This window comes from Sardina pilchardus, chromosome 16 (genome assembly GCF_963854185.1).
Source record: "Sardina pilchardus chromosome 16, fSarPil1.1, whole genome shotgun sequence".
Lineage (NCBI taxonomy): Eukaryota > Metazoa > Chordata > Actinopteri > Clupeiformes > Clupeidae > Sardina > Sardina pilchardus.
In genome coordinates, this window is record NC_085009.1 from 20,657,799 (window position 1) to 20,679,882 (window position 22,084).

General features: G+C 42.4%; 1 protein-coding gene across 1 annotated transcript; it reads left to right on the plus strand.

Moving 5' to 3' along the window:
• The first annotated feature begins 18,829 nt into the window (after window positions 1-18,829).
• LOC134059594 (macrophage mannose receptor 1-like) lies at window positions 18,830-20,360 on the plus strand. The gene is made up of 4 exons (XM_062516040.1): window positions 18,830-18,839; window positions 18,973-19,302; window positions 19,570-19,917; window positions 20,176-20,360. Exons 1-4 carry the CDS (start codon window positions 18,830-18,832, stop codon window positions 20,181-20,183), a joined length of 696 nt encoding a protein of 231 aa, XP_062372024.1. The 3' UTR covers window positions 20,184-20,360.
• Window positions 20,361-22,084: the final 1,724 nt, after the last annotated feature.

Here is a 22,084-nt window from a genome sequence, read left to right on the forward strand (position 1 = left end):
ATGAGCAGTCAAGAGGATCTTTGTTTTTTTTCAGCAGTAGTGTGATAGATGCCTGACGGAGCGTGGGCGGGAGAATTTTGTTTTTTAGTGCTTCCTTATAGACTGAGAGAAGAAGAGGGGCGAGTTGGTCCTTAAATTTCTTGTAAAATTCCGTGGGGAATCCATCAGGGCCAGGGGCCTTTCCACTTTGTAGAGACAGTATTGCGGCTAATATTTCTTCTTGTGTGATTGGCTGTTCTAATTTTGCCTCAGTTTCAGAATCTATTGTGGGAATATCTAAATTAGAAAAAAAAGTGTCGAATTGGTGCCGATCCGGTTCTAGGTCTGATGAGTATAATTTGGAATAAAACTCTTTGAATTGATCATTGATGGCTTGGTGGTCCTCAGTTACTGAGCCATCAGACAGTGTAATTTGTGAGATGACATGCGATGCTGCTTTTTGACGAAGCTGACTGGCCAATAATTTGGAGGGTTTATCGCCCTCTTCGTAGAATCTAGAGCGGGATTTAAAGATTAACCTTTCTGCCTCAGAAGTTGACACAAGATCAGCTTCAGTTTGCAAGCCTATTCTCGCTTTGACCAGATCTGGAGTTGGAGAAGCCGAGATGAGGCTATCTAGAGCCTTAATTCTAGAGGACAGATCTATAATTTTATTTTGGTGAATTTTCCTTGTGTATGCATTATGAGCAATAATCTGTCCTCTAAGATATGCCTTAAGAGCTTCCCATAAAGTTGAAGCTGAGATGTCATCAGTAATATTTGTATCTAAATAGATATTAATTTGTTCCTCAACAAACAGCACAAAGTCAGAGTCAGCCAGCAGAAGTGGATCAAGCCGCCATGATCGTCTTGGCCTTTGAGACGGAAGTTTTATAGTCATACTGACAGGGGCATGATCAGAGATCATAATTGGATTATATTTGCAGTCAGAAATAGCATTCAGTAGAAAAGGATCCACTAGAAAAAAATCTATTCTGGAAAATGATTTGTGTACATTAGAAAAAAAAGAATACTCCCTCTTGGTAGGATTTTTAAATCTCCATGGATCTATCAATTTGTGCAAATCTATGAAAGATTGTACTATTTGTGCTGACTTAGTTGGCCTTGACACAGAGTGAGATGAACGATCCCAAACTGGGTCCATTACCAGATTGTAATCACCCGATAAAATAAGACGATGACTGTCTAGATTAGGAATAGAACTAAACATCCTCTTAAAAAAACAGTCATCGTCAAAGTTAGGGGCATAAATGTTAACTAATATGACAGGGAGCTGAAATAACTTTCCCACGACCATTACATATCTACCATTTGGATCAGAAATAGTATTGGTTGCATTAAATTGAATATTTTTATGAATAAGTATGGCTGCACCTCTACTTTTACCATCAAATTTCGAATGAAACATCTGTCCCACCCAATCCCTATGAATCCTAATGTGATCTCTATTACGAAGGTGGGTTTCCTGCAACATTGCAATGCCAACACCAAGATGTTGTAGGTGTGAGAGAACCTTTTTTCTTTTGACGATATGATTAAGACCCTTCACATTCCAACTCAGAATATTCACATCCCTGTGACCTGTGGTTAAACTGAAATTATTTTGAGCCATTGAAGCTCCTCATTTCAGATATTTCAATATCTATCCTGACTGAATGATAAAATATAATAGTAGATGCACAGAAAAAAAAAATACATATACACATCACACACACAATCACATTTAACATATACTGAACAAACCCCAGTGCCATAAAATGGCAACCCCCCCTTAAACACTTTGAATTTCTGCAAACTCTCATTTGCATCCTTCCTGCTATTAGCAAGAGTTTCTAACATCGTGAACCTCAAAAATGCCATGCAGGCAGGTAGCCTACACAGCCAACAATAATGGAGAACGATTGTCCATCATATAAGTCTTAATAGCCTACTTTAAGAAGTTGTGTTGATGGCTGTGAGCCATGGCACATAACAAACTACTGTAGAACACGTAGGCTATTTTCTCTTATTTTCTTAATGGTGCAGCTAGAAGTAACCTATTCTACATTTGACCCGTCACCTTGGTCCTCATCTGAAGCAGCAGCACGTAGAGAAGATTGGCCGGCGATGTTGTGGCTGATGTATGCGTGTGCTTCCTCGGGATCGGTGAACTTCATGCGCTTCTTGTCATGGCTGAACTGTAGTGTGGCAGGGTAGTACATGGCGAACTTGACCTGTGCTGCGTGGAGCAGCTGTTTACATTCGGAGAAGGCGGCACGGCGCTTACTGATGTCGGGGCTGAAGTCGGGGAAAATGTGAATTCTCGTTCCATTGTAGGTAAGAGTACCTTTCTCGCGCGCCAAGCGCAGGATCCGCTCCTTGGTCTTGAAGTGATGTAGCTTTACGATCAGTGGTCTTGGTTTATTGCCCTCTCCGGGCTTCGGGGCCAAGCTTCTATGAGCTCTATCCACGGATGGTGGTGTTTGAAAGTTTTCTTCCCCAAACAGTTCCGGGAGTAGCTTGGCAATGAACTCCGTTGGCTTGGCTCCCTCTATATTTTCTGGTATCCCCACTATTCGAATGTTCTGCCTTCTTGTATAATTTTCCAAGTACGTTACCTTATCCCTCAGCTCACGATTCTCTTTAGCTAGGGAGGCTTGTGAAAGTTCCACACAGTTTAGTCTTTTGTCGAGGTCATTAAATCCATCCTCCACACTCTCGATTCTCTGGCCAAATGCATTGAGCGCTGTATTCAGAGAGGCTATAGACGTGCGGTTTTCCTCACGAAACGAATCGATTGAAGCTTGTATTGTAGGCTACTAACTGCTTTTGCTAGCGCCGCCATGCTCTTGGTATTAGCCTCTGCCTCTGAGTTAGCCATGGTGTTTGCAGCGTTTCTCGAAGTCGACCTAACTTCTCTCGTCTCTTTAGAGGTCTTCTGTGACATCGTAGAAATACCATTAAACACTTAGTGCACAAAATATCAACGTCTTGGCAACAGTAAGGTTCACAATATATCAATATATTAAGATTTTGCAGGAGCTCCGGTAGACACGTCTACTCCCTAGGCATGCTCAACAGCGCCCCCTCAAGGGATATAATCTGACATAAACTTTGGTTTTGATCAAAACAGTTACTTGATTTCCCTACAGGAAGGCATTTCTTTTCCCAGGCAGACTACACCAAGACAATATTACCATAGCATAATCACATCACTTTATAGCCGAAGTTCAACCACCAAGTTTCATGTGCCCCTGTGTTACGGTGTCCTGGGAATCATTGACCAAAAATTCAGAAAGTAGATGACTTGAGATGAAGAAGAGGAAGAAGAAACTTGGTAACACTTTACAATAAGGGTACATGAATTCTCATGAACTAATGCATGAATTAATGCATTAGTTAATCCATTAATATATCATGAATCATTATGACTTAACATGAATTCACTGATTGTCATTAATGAATTAATACATAAATAACTCATCATCTTAAGCATCTTAAGTACGGTTGGCACATCATCATGAATCATGATTAATTACGCATGATCATGATGACTTTTTGTCAGACAAAATTTTGGACATCACCGTCATGGAGAAAAAAGAAAAGTAATTACACATGAATTCATGTTAACTAAATGTCATGAATTATCATGAGTTAATTCATTAACTCATGCCTTAATTATACATGAAAATCTCATTAATAAACATGAATTAATAGTATGTCATTAATGACATCAGGTATGGACAACAAATTCATCTTGAGCATTAGGTAGTGGGTAAATCATTATGAATAATGATCAATTACACATGATCATGGTGATGTCTAGGTTTTTGAAATGTGCTCCAAGGGGTAAGTAAACTACACATTAACTCATCATGAACTAATTAAGACCATTTTCAGAGAATATCGAAGAATCCACTTCTTTCGTCAGTGATAAAGAAGGGTCCATTTACCACTTTAGGTGAGGGGCCACAGACATGATGAACTCATGAGTAATTCATTATTAATTAATGTAAATTGACCATTTTTGCATGACTTCAAACTTCATGCATTTAAAGCACCACCTGTTCATCACTTTATCTGAGGGGCCACAGACATGATTAACTAATGAAAAGATAATGCTTAGCTAATGAGGATATGCCTATATTTGAACGATGTGGATTCTTCGATATTCTCTGAAAATGGTCTTAATTAGTTCATGATGAGTTAATGTATAGTTTACTTACCCCTTGGAGCACATTTCAAAAACCTAGAAATCACCATGATCATGTGTAATTGATCATTATTCATAATGATTTACCCACTACCTAATGCTCAAGATGAATTTGTTGTCCATACCTAATGTCATTAATGACATACTATTAATTCTATGCAAAACATTTCCTATCAATCAACATGTTTTGTGAGTAGCATGGAAGGGAGTGGGTATATTGTGTGTGTGTGTGTGTGTGTGTGTGTGTGTGTGTGTGTGTGTGTGTGTGTGTGTGTGTGTGTGTGTGTGTGTGAAGAGTCCAGAGGCGAGTCCAGGCCAGAGAGGTTATGATGCAATATCCTGCCACTGAATCTAACAGGGCTGATGGATCATGACCAGACCAGACCAGACCAGACCGGGCCGGGCCGGGCCGGGACAAACCATCACCAGGTCCATAGTCATGAGGAGCCGTGCCATGGGGCCAAGAGGCTGCTATACTGTAATCTTAGAGACTATTGTGGAGACTTCAGGAGTTCAGGCGTGATGCCTCTGCTTCTCATTGCTACAGTACACTGCTGATCTCATGTCAGTCTATGAGTATGTGCGTTTGAGCTATGAGCATGCAACATTCCATACATTACAAATACATTCATCATGCATCCCATGCATATACCCTCCACTGAACCCATTGTGCGTGCGTGCGTGTGTGCGAGCGTGCATGCGTGCATATGTGTGTGTGTGTGTGTGTGTGTGTGTGTTTGTATCCTTTCAGGTCTGTGCAGAGATGGAGAAGGTTAAGAGCATGATCCATGATCTGAACTTAGAGGGAACATGGTATGATTACTTCTGCAGTGTGAAGGGACCCTTCATCTGCTATGTTGGTGAGAAGACTATTCATTCATTCAGCAATACATACAGGCAAACTTTGCACATCAATAATACGTTGATTATGACTTCGGGCACACTCAGATTAGTTCAGTTCAAACTAATTTACTCTTGAATACAGGCAGCCAAATTGTGCAACTATTTGCTACACCCACACTAGTTCAGACTGTAAAGCTGTGCATATTTCAGTTAACCATGACTCATGCATTACAACAGAGGGAAACTCTCCCCCCCCCCCCCCCCACAAGAGGAATAATACAACTTGTGACAAAGTGTAATTCAGTAATTCAGACACTTAAGACCAAAACAAATGACCCCGAATAGATTCTTGGGGTATTTTATTTCTTTTTGTTAAATCGCGACCCTACATAATCACTGTTGAGGGCCTGGTTGTTTCCTCTCAAGCCTGGACTGACTGTAGACTCTGGAGCCATGGACGCCCCTTTGTTTTGATCATCAAGCTGATGAACCACACAAAAAGTACAGTTGGGATTTAACAGTCAGTGCTTTGAAGAAATAATATCAACCCTGCACTCAACTCTGTTTTGTTCTGTTGCAAACTAAAAATGTATTGAAATATATGTGCCTAACCCTAGCCAGTAGCCATTATTGCCCAAGGTCTTATTATCTGACCTACAGTATAGGGTCAAAGCTTACGGTAAGCTTAAGTGACACATATCGAGTCATCATAATTTGGTAGATGATGATCAAATAGGCTACTTCCAGTAACAGAACTGAATGGGAGCAGTCTAACCTTCATCTGTTATCATTCATAGCTTACTAACCATAACCATAGCCATAATTCAGAATCAGTCATTTCATTTATCATTTTAAAAACATTGTAAAACATTATCACAATGAAATTTAAGTGCTACTCCCTCTTGTGCTTAGAAGTTTACGTTAATATTTTATCACATTATTGTTTTTGGGGTATTTTATTTCTTGTTGTTAAATGTACCAGCATGCTTCCTTAAAACAACATACCATAATGTATCCTTAAAGGTTGGGTACGGAATTAGCAAAACGGACGGCAGAGTTTGAACATATACAACCTCAAGTCCCGCCCTCCATGCACGAGCGACAATTCAAATGCGCAGCGCGAGAGCGAGCCAGGCTAAATGAAATGCCATCCTGGCGTCTACAGCACTATGAGCTCTAGTCTCCATACAATCACTCACATCAACTTCCCCAATTACATTCTTTAGGCTATTCACCTCCAAAGGGTTGTAGTACATATGGTTCAGTAGCCATAGGTGTGTATATTTGAACAGAATCTGGTTTGTTCTTACCAGGGCGATTATCTCCTGAAATATCCGAGTTTAGTGCTGCCCCGTTGGTTCGCCTATTCCACCGTAGCTCCAAGCTGTTAAGTTTCGATTTCATGTTTACAGCACTCTTCGTGTCATGGTAAAATGTAATTTTTGCTACATAGCTTATTTATTGCGTGGGTGATTGAGTTTCCGTAGGTATCCGCTGCCTTAGTTAGTTTGTATAGAAATGAAGTGACACAACAAGAGGGGAACATGGACGTGCAGCAGCAGGCAGTTGGTTTCGTTTCAGCACTGACTCGCGGTCACCAGCTTTCGAAAGGGTCGCGCGCAGTGGGGAGGGGGAGTAGGAAGAGGAGTAAGACGTTAGATTGACGATCGAGCTGTGAAATGATGGTATGGGGTGAGGAATTCTATTGGCTGGAGTTTTTCGAGCCCTGCCCGTTCCGCAGATGATTGACGTGTTTAATTTCCATTTCAGTGCTTCCAACTTAGTGGCTATAAGTGGGTTAGGAATAGGATTTCAAGTGATTTTGCAAAAATGGCCAAAAAAGCTCATTCCATACCCTACCTTTAAATTGTATATTAAAATAATTAGTAATTAATAATTCAATCAAACATAGAACACAGCCATTTGCTGCCGCTGGGTGCGTCTAGATTTCTAATATAATTACAGATAGATAGGTTTAAAACAACACAATATGAAGGGTTACAGCTGTCATTACTGTAACAGTACATGTGTAAAAGTGTTTCTGTGTTGTCTGAGGTGTCACTATGGTATAGTGGATTATGAAGTTGCAGTAGAATATGTCAGGAGTAAAATCCTCAGCAAAGCAACATAACCAGAAAGGAACTGAAACAAGAGACATTGTTACAGATTTCATGAGTCAAAACGTTTTTTTTTCTTAAAAAGCCCAGACTAGACATGCTCTCCACTCAGTTTACTGTACTGTGAGTGAAATTGGTATTCACATCGAGCTGTGAAAAACAGCAGAATGTGTTTTAAATCTCCTCTCTCGCTCTTATCTTTTCGTTCTTCTTCTCTTGGAAGATCTTTCCGTCTGGGTGTTTCATCCAGATAAGTTTGGCGTCTGCTGGCATTCCACTCTCCGTCAGTCTCTGCTGAATCTGGAGCACAAAATGGAGATTCGTTCAGAAGCACTTTGCACCATGGACTGCTCACACAAGAGGAAACGGAAGGCATGTTTCAGGGGGGGCTTGGTGAGTTCCCTCCCTGGTGTTCTGTTGGAGTTTTGTTCAAATACCAACAGATATTAATTATCTTAGATAAGATAAGATATTAGAAATGTTGACGCTATCTTTAAAGGAACACTCCACCATTTGCTCATATTAAACTACGTTATTCCCTTAACTAAAACGAGTGGATACATAAACTGCAGTACGCGAGCGGTATGCATCAACTCATCTCAGTTAAGGGAATAACGTACAATAGTTTAATATAAAAAAAACAGTGGAGTGTTCCTTTAAGAAACACTCTACTAGAGCAACAATCATGTTCTCCAGCACTGTACCAAAGATCCTTCATTACTATCCCTCTCTGACTGTACATTTCAGATTGAATATGCTAAAGTAGCACGCAGCTTTACATTACGCTACAGAGCAATCAGTTACAATGCAGCAGAAGACTGCATACTGTAGTTCAGGATAAAACCATGCAAGAACCCGCAAGATAGCAACACCTCGGATCGGGAGTCGAGCGGGCTAACAATCCAGCTAAAAGCCCAAGCTACTAGCTCTCATGCCAGCAGCGCTCTTGAAGCGTCGGGGAGTGAGGTTTACTAACGTTCTACAGCATAGCTAACCAGCTAGCACCCGTTACATAGAGGTCTGACTCACCTGCTGTAGGAAGGCCTGCTGCATGGCAGGGTCCTCCATGTTCACCTGGGAGTCCGTCTGAATCTCCACTCTCACCACCAGCTGCCTCTCCACTGCTGCTGTACAGGGCAAGACACACATGCACATGTTTAAATCAAGTCAAGTCAAGTCACTTTTATTTATATAGCACATTTAAATGCAACAGAGGTTGACCCAAAGTGCTTTACAACTGATGAAGTCAGAAATTGGGCAGGACATTTGACAAAAGGGGGCCCAAGAATACACATGTCTTGACTAAATGATTCATAAAATAAGTAAAAAGAAATAAGAACAACATAAAATAAAACAGGTAAAATGGAATAAAACAAGAAAATAAGAGTATACAAAAATAAGAGCAAGGTTAAGAGCAATAAATGAAATAAGATTAAAATAAATAAAAAGATAAATACTGTATTTGAGATGGCAAATATGAAATAAAAACACAAACATTTTTAGCAGTTCTTAAGTCACTAGAACCTACTACAGCCTCTTGGGACTTGGTGCTTAAATGCAATCAACAGGACTTGTATAACTTGGTGGGACCACAATGGAAATAAGCTTCAGGGCTTTTTTGTGTAATCCTGACTTTCTTCAAATAAATAAATCAAATCAAATCAAATCAAACAGAATAGTTCCAGCTTTCCAGATTAATTTCCATCTATTAGAATGGCGCTTGAATTATTTCTTCACCATCATCTACTGTACATATCAAAGAGACTATACCTCTATCTTCTTCTGCTACAATCAGAAATGGGACTGTGGAAAAACTTTTTTTGAGATTGTTGTCATGTCAGTATTGCTTTGATTTCAATAAAATGTAGTTCATTTGCAGCAACTTTGAATACTACTTGCCTATCACAACAACGCTGCATATCGTAAAATAGGCAATCTTCCACATGATTAAGCTAAGGAACAATTTAAGAGGTTAAGACACTAATAACAAAAACATTGGACTTGATTAGGACCACCCTATTCCTGATTGCCTCTAAAATGACCATGCCAGTTTTAGGGTACAATATACTTAGGAGTTTGTATGGCAATCAGCCGCATCACTCCTCAGCCAGGTAAATCAGCTAATGAGTGGAATCACCGGTAAAACTTTATAATAACTACACACAATTCATAATTATGATTTATGTCAAAGTTTTTTCTTTCTTTCTTTCTTTTTTCCCCGTCATCAACTTCCTGAAATTTTGGTCAACAAACAATTCCCGGGACACCGTAACACTGGGGCACATGAAACTTGGTGGGCATGTAGCCCCAGTAGACTTCTAAGGGAAAAAAAGAACCCCCCCCCCCCCCCCTAACTACCTGAACCGTGGCACCGAGGATGACAAAATGTTTATGTTGATTTCAAGAGCCCGCATCAACTGCGCAGTGCGGATACAATAACGAATCGCCTGTGTAAAGTGAACAAGAAGAAATGTGCCATTACTTTTACTTTCTGCCTTGAGGGTTACACCTCTGCATCTGACTGACCTTCATAGCAGACGAAGGATCCAGGGTCAGAACATTCTTGCTTGTTCCAAAAGCCGTTGGTATGGACCTGGGTACAGTTTTTATACCATCTGTGATTGGGTTCTCCAAAGAGGCGGAATAAGGAGTCGTTGCCATCTGACCACTCCCAGGCATCTTTGAACAGGCCGATCCAGGCAGGGTTATCTCCTTTTCCTCTAACTTTCTTTATCTGGTCATTCTCTGCCTGATTCCTCACACTGGCCAGGTCTGTGTGATACTCTCTGCAGTATCTCTGAGCATCGGTCCAGTTTTTTCCGTCTTTAACCAACACATAGGGCTGTGTGGAGTCTCCCCCTATGGAAATGCACAGTATCATGGTAACAGAGACTGAAAAGAACAGTCACATGAACTAATATGAATGAATACGGGGTCAGGACAAACAGATTGGTTTCCCTGCAGAGACAGGCTACTCGTGTGCATGAAGGTGACTGTACAGTAGGTGGCTTCTCACCATTGTAACAGATGAAGGGAAAACGTTCATAGCAATATTTAGTATGCCATGAGGACCTTTGATTCTGAACCACACAGTAATGAGTATTTTGTGGTTGGCCTGGAGCCCAGTTCCTGAACTCTGCTTCATTCTCTCTGTAGAAAGCCCTGTCAGCCAGAGACCACAGCCACTTAGGATTGCATCCCTGCTTCAGCCCAATCCAAGCCTGACTGACACCAGCATCCTGGATCATGCTCTTCACCTTCTCCATCTCTGTCATGTCGTCTATGGTGGCGAGGTCAGTGAACTCCTCTCTGCAGTACTGCTGAGCTTCTGTCCAGTTCTTTTGTTCCTTCACCACATGGAACTGACGTGGCACAGAGGAGGAGAGACTGTACAGACCTGAGAGGATACAAACACACACACACACACACACACACACACAGATACCAGATATACATGGAGAATGTCATGCAACCAGACACTCGCATACTATTTGGTACACATTAATCCATATGCATACTTTAGAGTAAGCGTGCTCAAACACACACACACACACACACACACACACACACATACACAGATACCAGATATACATGGAGAATGTCATGCAACCAGACATTCGCATACTATTTGGTACACATTAATCCATATGCATACTTTAGGGTAAGCGTGCTCAAACACACACACACACACACACACACACACACACACACATACACAGATACCAGATATACATGGAGAATGTCATGCAACCAGACATTCGCATACTATTTGGTACACATTAATCCATATGCATACTTTAGGGTAAGCGTGCTCACACACACACACACACACACACACACACACACATACACACACATACACACACACACACACACACACACACACACACACACATAAAGAGTAGACTGACCTGAGACCAGCAGGAAAGTAATGTGAAGCAGGGTCATGACTGATGGCTTGAAGAGATTAAATAAACAAATTATTTACATGAATAAATGAAAAATAATTCAGAGATGCTGGAGATGCTGGTTCACATTATCCAGTGAAGAACACAAAGAATATGAAACGCTCTTGGCTGTTTCTTATGTCAAAGTGTATAAGATGAACATCAAAAAAGAGATCAGCAAAAATATATTGAAAGACAGTTAGTTACCAGCTAATCCACAAAGGTCTCTCTCACTCACTCACTCACTCACACACACACACACACACACACACACACACACACACACACACACACACACACACACACACACACACACACACACACACACACACACCTGTCGGCCTTCAGAATCCAGTGATCAGAAGTAGCCTTGCTGGAAGTACGGGAGGATGACTTCCTGATTAACCTGTTAGCCTGAGTGCTTCTCCGTTGTCCTTCCCAGCCCAAATGAGGTGCTTTGCCTTCCCAGGTGGTGTACTCTTTTTTTCTGTTTGTATCACGAGGCTGTTCTTCTCCATATCTCCCTTTCTGTGTGTGTGTGTGTGTGTGTGTTAGAGTGTGTGTGTGTGTGTGTGTGTGTGTGTGTGTGTGTGTGTGTGTGTGTGTCTCTATCTCTCTCTGGGTGTGCACACACAGAACGCCTCATCATTTAACTCCTCTCTCAACACACACCAACAGAGTGATACTGTTGACTATGACGTGTGTGTCATGCTTCGATATCTCAGAAATGCTCACATATAACTTGCAAATGCTCAACAGCTGTGTGTAGAGACGCAAATGTGCTCCCCTCCTGCTCCCTCCTCCGAGCCTGACGAGCTGATGATCAAGATGTAGGGTCTGGCAGAGCAGTAGATAAAACAGAGTGGCGACACTCCCATAGACCTCCATAGGAAATAAAATGGCAGTAAACTGCGTTATGGGACTTTTGGAACTATTACTGTAACAGGCAATCTCTTGGTCAGTAGTCAATGAGTTAATTGATTACACTCTCCAGCATCGAGAAATACATCCCACCCTCCTGCGATTCAGCCATTCAGCGCAGGTTTTTTGGAACTTTTGATCGTGTGGTGGCAACATCAAAGAGTGTCGCAACTCTCTCTATGGCTCTGTGGTCTGGGAACCCACCATAGGCAGGGCTCAATCGGAGTGGTGAGATAAACAGTCGTCTTTCAAACTCCCACCCCATGCAATAGGATAGCACTACAACCAATCATCTTCTTGTTTTCAAATAGCAGCAGTAGCAGGATGGGGAAATCGTGCGTCGTAGGTCAGTCCTCATTATGTTAAGCCCGCCCACCGACTCTATACACAATGTGGCTGGCCTGACGGAAGTTTAAAATGTCCAGTTCCCAAGTAAATGGACAGTAGACTACCCCGGTAGGAAATTAGATTTGCTGCCGCTAGGGGTGTCTAGATTTCTAGGCTACCTTCTTCCATTGCTCCTGTGCAATACTGAAGTTACGAGCACAATTGTAAGTAAAACACTGAAGTTACAAATACAGTTTTTTAGCACCTATTTGATGGCCTTTCTGAACAATCAGCACATCACTAGCCAAGCAAACAGATAGCATCATGCCCACTGCCTGCATCTACAACTAACTGATGTCAGATCTCCCTCAGATCCTCTGACCAACATCTTCTAACTACCCCCCCCCCCTTTTTTTTTGTTTATTTATTTATTTACTTGGTACTGTCACGGGCAGTAACTTTTTTACTGGCTCTGTCATGAGTTTAGGGGTAAGGAGGTATGTCCACTTGAGTATGTGCCTGTGTGAAAATATTGTCATCATCAATGTGTTTGTTTGGTCCATGTCTATGTCTTGTCCTTTTAAGCCTTTAATGTTCTTTGAATGCCTGCTGCACACCAAATTTCGTTTTTTTTTAAAGGATAAATAAAGTAAACTTGAAACTTGAAAAGCTAGACACCACTGTTGAGCTTTCTGGAAGTGTCATGGGCCTAATTCAGTGAAACACCCATGATGGAAGGTGCCTGCTTGATAACCCCACTGAAGTGCTGTTAACTAACTCCAAATGTATTCTCTACAATCCTAGTGTATATTGCCAAAAGTATTGGGTCACTTGCCTTGACACGCATATGAACTTACTGTACTGTAGTGTTAGTGACATCCCATTCCAAGCTATAACAGCTTCAACTCTTCTGCGAAGGCTTTCCAAAAAAAAGAGTGTGTTTATGGGAATTTTTGACCATCCTTCCAGATGCGTATCTGTCAGGTCACACACTGATGTTGGACGAGGGGATTGGCTCTCAGTCTCCATTCTCATTCATCCCAAAGGTGTTCTATTAGGTTGCAGTCAGGACTCTGTCATCCATGTCTTCATGGACCGTGCTTTGTGCATGACAGGGACAGGGACGACGAGACAGTTCTCTCCAAGTCATTTGCATTGGCCAACAATAGATAACACTATTAGTTGAAGGGGAGCTGAAGGAGATGAAGCTTACATGGGGCGAGGCACAGAGACTAGCACAACAGCGAGATGAATGGCGTCGAGTCGTCGAAGCCTTATTTCCCATCCGGGAAGAAGAGGATTAAGTAAGTAAGTAAGATAACACTACCTGCAGGCCATGTTTTTGGTGCTTGTTTTGCTTTTATTGGGGGAAGGTGGCAACAATGAACTTCATGGCTGAAGGCAGGTTGCAAGCATGACCTACTGTATACCAACAATAGGGTAAACAGGTGCATTCATGTGCATAACAGAAAAGCATTTATGAATTGTCACACTACTTTTGTAGTAAAATGTTTATCTTGTACTTGTGGCTGCTTTTATATAATAAGACACAGCTTAAAGGTAGGCTCTGAACATGAAATGCCAGTAGAAAACTGTTCAACAGTGCAAACTAATATATGAATTAGATAGATAGATAAATACTTTTTTGATCCCGTGAGGGAAATTCATTCTCTGCATTTAACCCAATTTAACCGAATAAGTGAACACACACAGCACACAGTGAACACACAGTGAGGTGAATCACACACTAACTTAGAGCAGTGAGCTGCCTGCCCAACCAGCGGCGCTTGGGGAGCAGTGAGGGGTTAGGTGCCTTGCTCAAGGGCACTTCAGCCGTGGACTGGTCGGGGATTGAACCGGCAACCTTCCAGTTCCAGGCTTGCAAGTAGGGCACAAGTCTGATGAAGAGTGTGAGTGAAGCTTCTGTTGATACTTCAAATAAACATGTACTGTAAAAGAAAAGCTAGTGTGCGAATATTCCTTGAGATTGTTTACAGCAATTCATTTTTATCCATCGCCTGCTATTGGATGTGCACGCGTCACGTTTTTGGATTACCAAAGACTCAATTCAGAAATAAAAATGATAGTGAGGGCTTTGATACATATATGTGCTTGCTAAATAAGAGTGTATTGGATTTTCTTTTTTTTTAGGTCTCACTGGGCCTCTGACTAGAAGAGACCTTCCTCTCTGTTATTCTTGTCCGTAACCCACTCACCCAACAAATTTGCATTGGCCAACAATGGACAACACTACCCTCTCATCTCAGGACATATTTGTCGTGCATGTTTTGTTATTCAAACACATTGGGCAAAGGTGGCAACAAAGTAAACTTCCATGGTACTGTCTGAGGCGAGTAAAACCACAATGGCACAATGTCCCTGCACACCCACAAGCAAATGTGAGAGGCCTACAGACCCAGTACAGAGAAAGAAACCGTATGCAAATGGCCTTTCCTGGAAGCTTCTGGAGGGATGCTAACTCCCCCACACCTTCCCAAGTGTAGATTAGGGGGTTGGTATAGTTGAGTTGATGGGAGTGTGACCCAACTTGGCCTGATTCCTATTTAGGGATGAAATCCAGGTTCAACTTAAAACATGTCGCCACAGCTAATCTGTTGTTGTTATTACAGTACCTCCGTCAAGGAGGTTATGTTTTGATTTTTATGTTTTCTGTCTGTCTGTCTGGCTGTCTGGCTGTCTGGCTGTCTGTCAGTTCATCTGTTCGCAAGATAACTCAACAAAAAGTTATGGATGGATTTCGATGACATTTTCAGGGATGGTCTGAAATGACCCAAGGAAGAAACGATTAAATTGGGAGTGATCCGTATCACCGTCTAGTGATACTTAGAAAGGAGATAGAATGTTTTGGATTATTATTATGGTCTGAGCGTTGTGTTACGCTTGCCGCTGCCACTGGCTAATGCAATTGCCGCTCTATTGTGCTCACCTGTGGGCACGACACAGAGCCAACGGACACATGACACTCCCTGGAAATATAGGGGTGTTCTGCTAGACTGGTAGAATGCGAGTTGCCGTCGCTGGCAGTAGGCTACTTTTCTGGAGGACAGGAGCGTTTTTTGTACTAGTATCTCACGCCAGGCATTGTGTGGAATCTTGCATTATTTCACCCTCAATTTGATGAAATGGCTGTTCACAACAAGAACGATAACTACAAACAAATAACGCAACGTTCACACAGAAACTTAACGATAACGACATGAAGAACGATATCGTTCTTCATCACTTTCAGATCGATTTTGAGAACGATAAAACACTAACAGACAATCAGAACCCATAATATTCTAGGCATCACATTCATTAACACGAGGAGAGAATTTTCTCATCGTTAGCCAGTGTGGACGCTTTTATGGTTATAGTTATCGTTATCGTTCTTGGTGTGAATGCCACTTAATGGGCTAGGCCTACTTACTGTAGAGTTCATCAAGCTGACCCTTCCTCCTCCACTCTGACTCCTTGGGCTGCGGCTCAAAGCTGAGACAAAGCCAAGATAACGGCTGGCTGTTAGTCCTACAGCCTGACCACTGTTTTCCCCTGTAGCTTTGTGTGTTAGTTCTTCCCCAGTTTGTTTGTTTCCTTAGCTTTTTCCCTCTCCTACCTTGTTGTCACTGGCCCAGCTGGCCATTGTCTTTATGCAGCCCTCCTGACTATTCAGTTGAGGTCTGCTTCAGCTAAGGTTCCCTGCTTGGCACTTCACGAATTGGGATAAATGTAGAGACCGAATTTCCCTCACAGGATCAAAAAAGTATATACTTATACTATATTATTTGGGTCACCTGCAATACACTGGGTTTCCACCTTGCTACAGTGTTGTTGTTGTTGTTGTTGCTGTTGTTATAGAACAGCTAATCTAAACTCTTCAGTAGTCTGTACCCATCTCATACATATCTCATGTTGTTGTTGTTGTTGTTGTTGTTGTTGTTGTTGTCGTCTCATACACATCTCATGACCTGCATGTCAAGTCATTGTAGTTATCCCCATGTTATTGCCAGCGTTGTGGGGAGGGGCCATATGTATGGAACGCTAGCACCACTCAAACACATGTACTGTAAAGTATATACAAGATGGGTCTTTTCTTTTCTGAATGTCCAGGATTCCAAGGCTACACGCCATTCCCTTAATCATAGTCTATTACTGTATATGCCACTGAGTTTCATGATCAGTCTCTGTGGGATGATTGTGTTGATCGCTGAGCTGAAATCAGTTACCAGCAATCTTATACATCAAATTGTTGTGAGAGACATTTTTTGTCGTTCAGCAAAGTGGATTGGGATCAAGTGAGTTGGAGAGCTTGAGATGTGACAGGACAGAACTATTCCAAAACAAACACTTCATGATGATGTGAACACTCCATGATGATGCTCTTCTTGTGGGCTTCTTGGGAACCGGGGTGATGACGGTGAACTTCAAACACTGAGGAACGTCACTGCAACTCTTGGCTGATGCAATGGGGGGTTTTTTGTTGTTAAATATTCATATTTTGACAATAATCTTCCAAATGTAGTATTGAAATGTGTTTGTGTGTGAGAGAGAGTGAGAGAGAGAGTGTGAAAGTGCATAAATATCTCTCTGATCTCTGGTGTATGCCCAAGTGTGTGCTTCGGGGGTGTGGCGTTTGTTTGCATATAGGACCTCGGGGCAGGTTGAATGCAGGACGTGCAATGCTGTACATACAGGCAACAGACACCTGAACCAGTCACAGGAGGTTCACTCTCTCAGAGCACACCAGCCAGCGTAACCAGAAGGGACAACAACAGAGGAGCAACTCCAGAGCTGTCCGACAGGTAAGACTTAATCACCTTAATCCACCTTAATCAAACCAGCACCCCATAGAGGTAAGACCCAGTTCAATCATCTTAATCAAACCTGCACCTCAGACTTCGCTCGTTGGTGTTTTGAGCCCCCAACGTCGTCTTCCAGGCAGCGCTGTCACCGTCGACTTAAAGGCACCTAATCCTAACCCTAACCTTAACCCTAATCCTAACCCTAACCTTAACCTTAACCTCAACCCATGCCTAACCCTAGTGCCTTCCAGGCACCACCGCCTTGAAGACAACGTTGGGGGGCTCAAAACACCAAGAAACTCAGGCTTCACAGAAGACACTATCCTATGTTGTGTTATTTACTCCTTGCATGGTGTATACAAGCCTCCTATTGTTGTTATTATCCATTATCATTTTTATTATTATGATTATTGTTATTATTTATTAGAATTGTTGTTGTTGTTGTTATAGTACATGTTGATTGTAGTTTTAACAGACATTTAGTGTTGTCCTATGCAATTTGTTGTGCGGTGTGTATTATGCGTAGATTTTGGTGGATCGTAATCATATTACATATTTAGATATATACATATACATATATACATTTTTTGGGCAGCCGTGGTGTACTGGGCTTCGGGCTTGGAACCGGAGGGTTGCTGGTTCGATCCCCGAGCAGTCCACCACGGCTGAAGTGCCCTTGAGCAAGGCACCTAACCCCTCACTGCTCCCCAAGCGCCACTGGTTGGGCAGGCAGCTCACTGCTCTGGGTTAGTGTGTGATTCACCCCACTGTGTGTGTGCTGTGTGTGTTCACTAATTTGGTTAAATTGGGTTAAATGCAGAGAAACAAATTTCCCTCACGGGATCAAAAAAGTATATATTCTATTCTATTCTACAATCAAACACTAACATATTGTTTTTTTTATTTTAGTTTTTAAGTTGATCTGGAGAAGAGTGGCTGCTATACTGTAATCTTGGAGACTATTGTGAAGACTTCAGGAGTTCAGGCGTGATGACTCTGCTTCTCATTTCTACACTGCTGTTCTCAGGTCAGTCTATGGGTACAGTATATACAGTATGTGTTTCAACTTCAAGAATAAGAACCATTTACATTTCAAATACATTCATCATTCCATTCCATGTGCCTTCCACTGAACCCATTGTTTGTGTGTGTGTGTGTGTGTGTGTGTGTGTGTGTGCTCATCTCTGCTCTCAGGTCTGGTCAGTCTCTCCTCCTCTGTGCCACATCAGTTCCATGTGGTGAAAGAAAAGAAGAGCTGGACAGAAGCTCAGCAGTACTGCAGAGAGGAGTTCACTGACCTCGCCACCATAGACGACATGACAGAGATGGAAAAGGTGAAGAGCATGATCGATGACGCTGGTGCTGGAAAAACATGGATTGGGTTGAAGCATGGAAGCAGTCCTAAATGGCAGTGGTCTCTGGCCGACAGGGATTTCCACAGAGAGAATGAAACAGAGTTCATGAATTGGGCTCCAGACGAACCAAGTAGCGAGGAAGAGAAATGTGTAAATCAGTATCAAAGACAATGGTATGATGTCGCCTGCAGGACTCCTTTGCCCTTTGTCTGCTATAATGGTGAGAAAACGATTAGATTAATTCAGCAATACGTGCATGTTAGTTATTGCTTCAGGTTCAATTCAGTTCAGACTCACTCCTGAATACAAGCAGCCAAAGAGTGTTATGACTTCAGGTACAGTCACATTAGTTCGGTTTAAACTCACTCCTAGGCAGCCAAACGGTGTGACAGTTTGTAGCACTCACACTAGTTCAGACTGTACAGCTGTGCTGATTTCCAGTTAACCATGACCCATGCATTACCACAGGAGAGAACTCCACACATCCCTATGTGCTGGTTACTGAGGAGAAGAACTGGGCAGATGCTCAGAGATACTGCAGAGAGGAACACACAGACCTGGCCAGTGTGAGGAATCAAGCAGAGAACGACCAGATAGAGGCAGTTAAAGGTGGTAGAAAAGCCTGGATCGGCCTGTTCATAGATGCCTGGGAGTGGTCAGATGGCAGCAGCTCCTCTTTCCGCCACTGGAACACTGGAGAACCCAATAATGCGGATGGGTCGTGCACTGAAATGTTGCCCAGTGGTCAGTGGAAAGATTTAGGCTGTAGCTCTTCCAGGAACTTCATCTGCTACGAAAGTGAGTCTTTTTTCAACTTGATTTTTTTTTTTAATTTATCATTTAGTGGCGTTTCCTTCTCCGTTATTTAGCTTTATACTCTCTATGGTGTTCGGATTTGTTATTTGTGTTACTATCTGTTCACTAGTTCACATTCTGAAAAATACATTTTTTGAAAGCTTGGGGCCCAAGAATTCTGGGGGCACCCCTGTGCAGATAGAATGAGAATCTTAGATGAACTCCAGCACTGAACATGGGGATATTGTTTTTTTCCTATTTTCCATTCAGACATGCTGGTTCTGGTCCATGAGAATAAGACCTGGAGAGAGGCGCTGCAGTATTGCCGAGAGCACCATGTGGACCTGGTGTCTGTGATGTCCAAGCGGGTCCAGCGCTGGGTGACTGAACGGGCTAAAGAAGCCTCCACTCCTCACGTGTGGGTGGGCCTGCTCCACTCCTACGGTGTTGGCTGGTACTGGGTCTATGGACAGACCGTCTGCTACAGCAACTGGACCCCAGGGCACGAGCAAGTGGAGTCCTTCCATCAAGGAGTTGGGGCAGTGAAGTCTAGAGGGGGGCAGTGGGTCAGCAACCTGGCTAAGACCGACCAACTCAATTTCATCTGTACCACTGAGGGTGAGTCCGTCGCTCCATTAAATGTGTGTGTGTGTGTGTGTGGGGGGGGGGGGGGGGGGGCTCTTCAGTTCATGGATTAAGCATAGTACTGGACTGAGAGAGAAACTTTAATGGAGGAAATAGGAATATTATAGTATTGCTTTAACTTCATTTTAAGTATGTGTGTGTGTGTGTGTGTGTGTGTGTGTGTGTGTGTGTGTGTGTGTGTGTGTGTGTGTGTGTGTGTGTGTGTGTTGTTTGTTCATGTCCTCTTTACAGAACAATAGGACTGGATCCCCAGTCCAGATCAGCGTTGGAGAAACTCCTCAGGGTCCTAAAGCTCCCTGTGATGCTCACCACTCATGAGCTCTCATGACCAACTACTATAATATATTATGCCAAGATGTAGAATTGCTGAATCGCTTGCTGATGTGACTATTTCTGCTTACAGTTTTTCTGTGTTTTGATGGGGAGCTGGGGAGGAGACGGGTTGCAAGCAGAGAGCAGAGAAAGCACTGCAGACTGACTGACAGCAGACTGTAGGCTTGACAACGCGGCCTGCCAGAACTAACACAGAATGCTTGATTTCTCTAAATCATTGTGTCACTTGTGCACATCCAAAAAGCAATTTATCATTTATGTGAACAAGTTGCAAATGTTTTTGTAGATCCATGCAAATTATTTTGTAAAATTCTTTGCTGAATACTCTCAACCCCCACAACATTTAGGCATTAGTTTATAGTATAAGTCTTTACAAGTTGTCTTATGAGAATTGAGGCCCAATAGACAGGAACGTCAGGAGGTGAAGACTGCACTGTAATTCATACAGCACTAGTTTTCCCTAAGGAGATTGTCCTATGGTCACATTTCTACTTTTTTCCCCCTTTGTAATTTGCTGTGCTGTGCTGTCGTTTCCTTTCCGGTCTGTCAACAAATTACAGTAAAAAAAAAACAGTAAAAGCATAAATGTGAATCTTGTCCAGTGTCTTGCAAGAAAACTCCCACATACACTAAGATGTATGTAACCTACAACTTACAAAAATTGTCATCAAAACATTAGCCATAGTTTACATCAGAACATCCATCCAGAGTACACTGCTATACTGACCACGTGACTGAGCCACTGAGAAATGTACCAAAGCTACTCAGAAAAACTGTAATATGATTAATATTTCTTATTCTGTATGTAAAATGTACAAATGGCTACTATGCACACTCCTAATAAAAAATGACTTGGATCAACATGACTGTTGTCTGTATTATCTTACATTATACACTATTTGAGAATCAGGGACACAGTTGAACTAAATTAACAATTTAAGTCACAGGGACACAGTGGAACTAAATGAAGGATGGATGTGTGGTGGACTTGTTGCTTGACAATGGCACATGAGTTAAAGGAGAATTCAGGCGATTTTTCACAGGTCTCTAGTTCTCGAGATCATCACCGAGCTCATTTTCTAATTGACATGTTATGACTTCTATAGTTACACAAAGTGTACAAATACCAAAGTTAAAAAAGAACAGAGAAACATAAAATGTTAAATGTAAAAAGCCTCATTGAAACTACTTGATGTTATGGGCCCCTTGTCCTGTATGGAGATGGTGACCAGTAAAATAGAAGAGCGCAACGCTCTTTTCTCGGCAATGTGATGCAGGGGAGTGGCTCTCTGCTGCCCTCTACTGGCAGAAGGTGTAGTGGCTGGTGGTGAGTCTGATCATTCCTCTAATGCAATGTGGGCCGCGTCCAATTATCAAGGGCGCACCGCACGCTGGATAGTACCGTTCTTTCCAATAGCATCTCAGTTAGCCGGCTTCTCAGTATGCGTTCCTACATTTCGACATCACAACTAGTTGCCGTCACGTGACTGTGACTCGGGGAGGGGGGGTGTGTTGCTTGACGATTTGCATGACGTGTGGAGCTTGACCTGCGCTGCGCAATGGATTATGGGATATCTGAGGCCAAAAAAGATGCATCGATGCACGCTTGAAAGTCACGCCAAACGAAGTACCCATCTAGTGAAAGCGCTTGACTTTCGGACAGTCTATTCTGACGTAACTTTCGGAAAATGCACGCTGCCCAGCGTGTGTACAGTACTTATGATTCAGACACAGCCAGAGTCTCTCTGTGCTTCGGACCACACAGGATGCCCGGTTATTATCAGCCTGTGGTCAGCTACATCTGCAC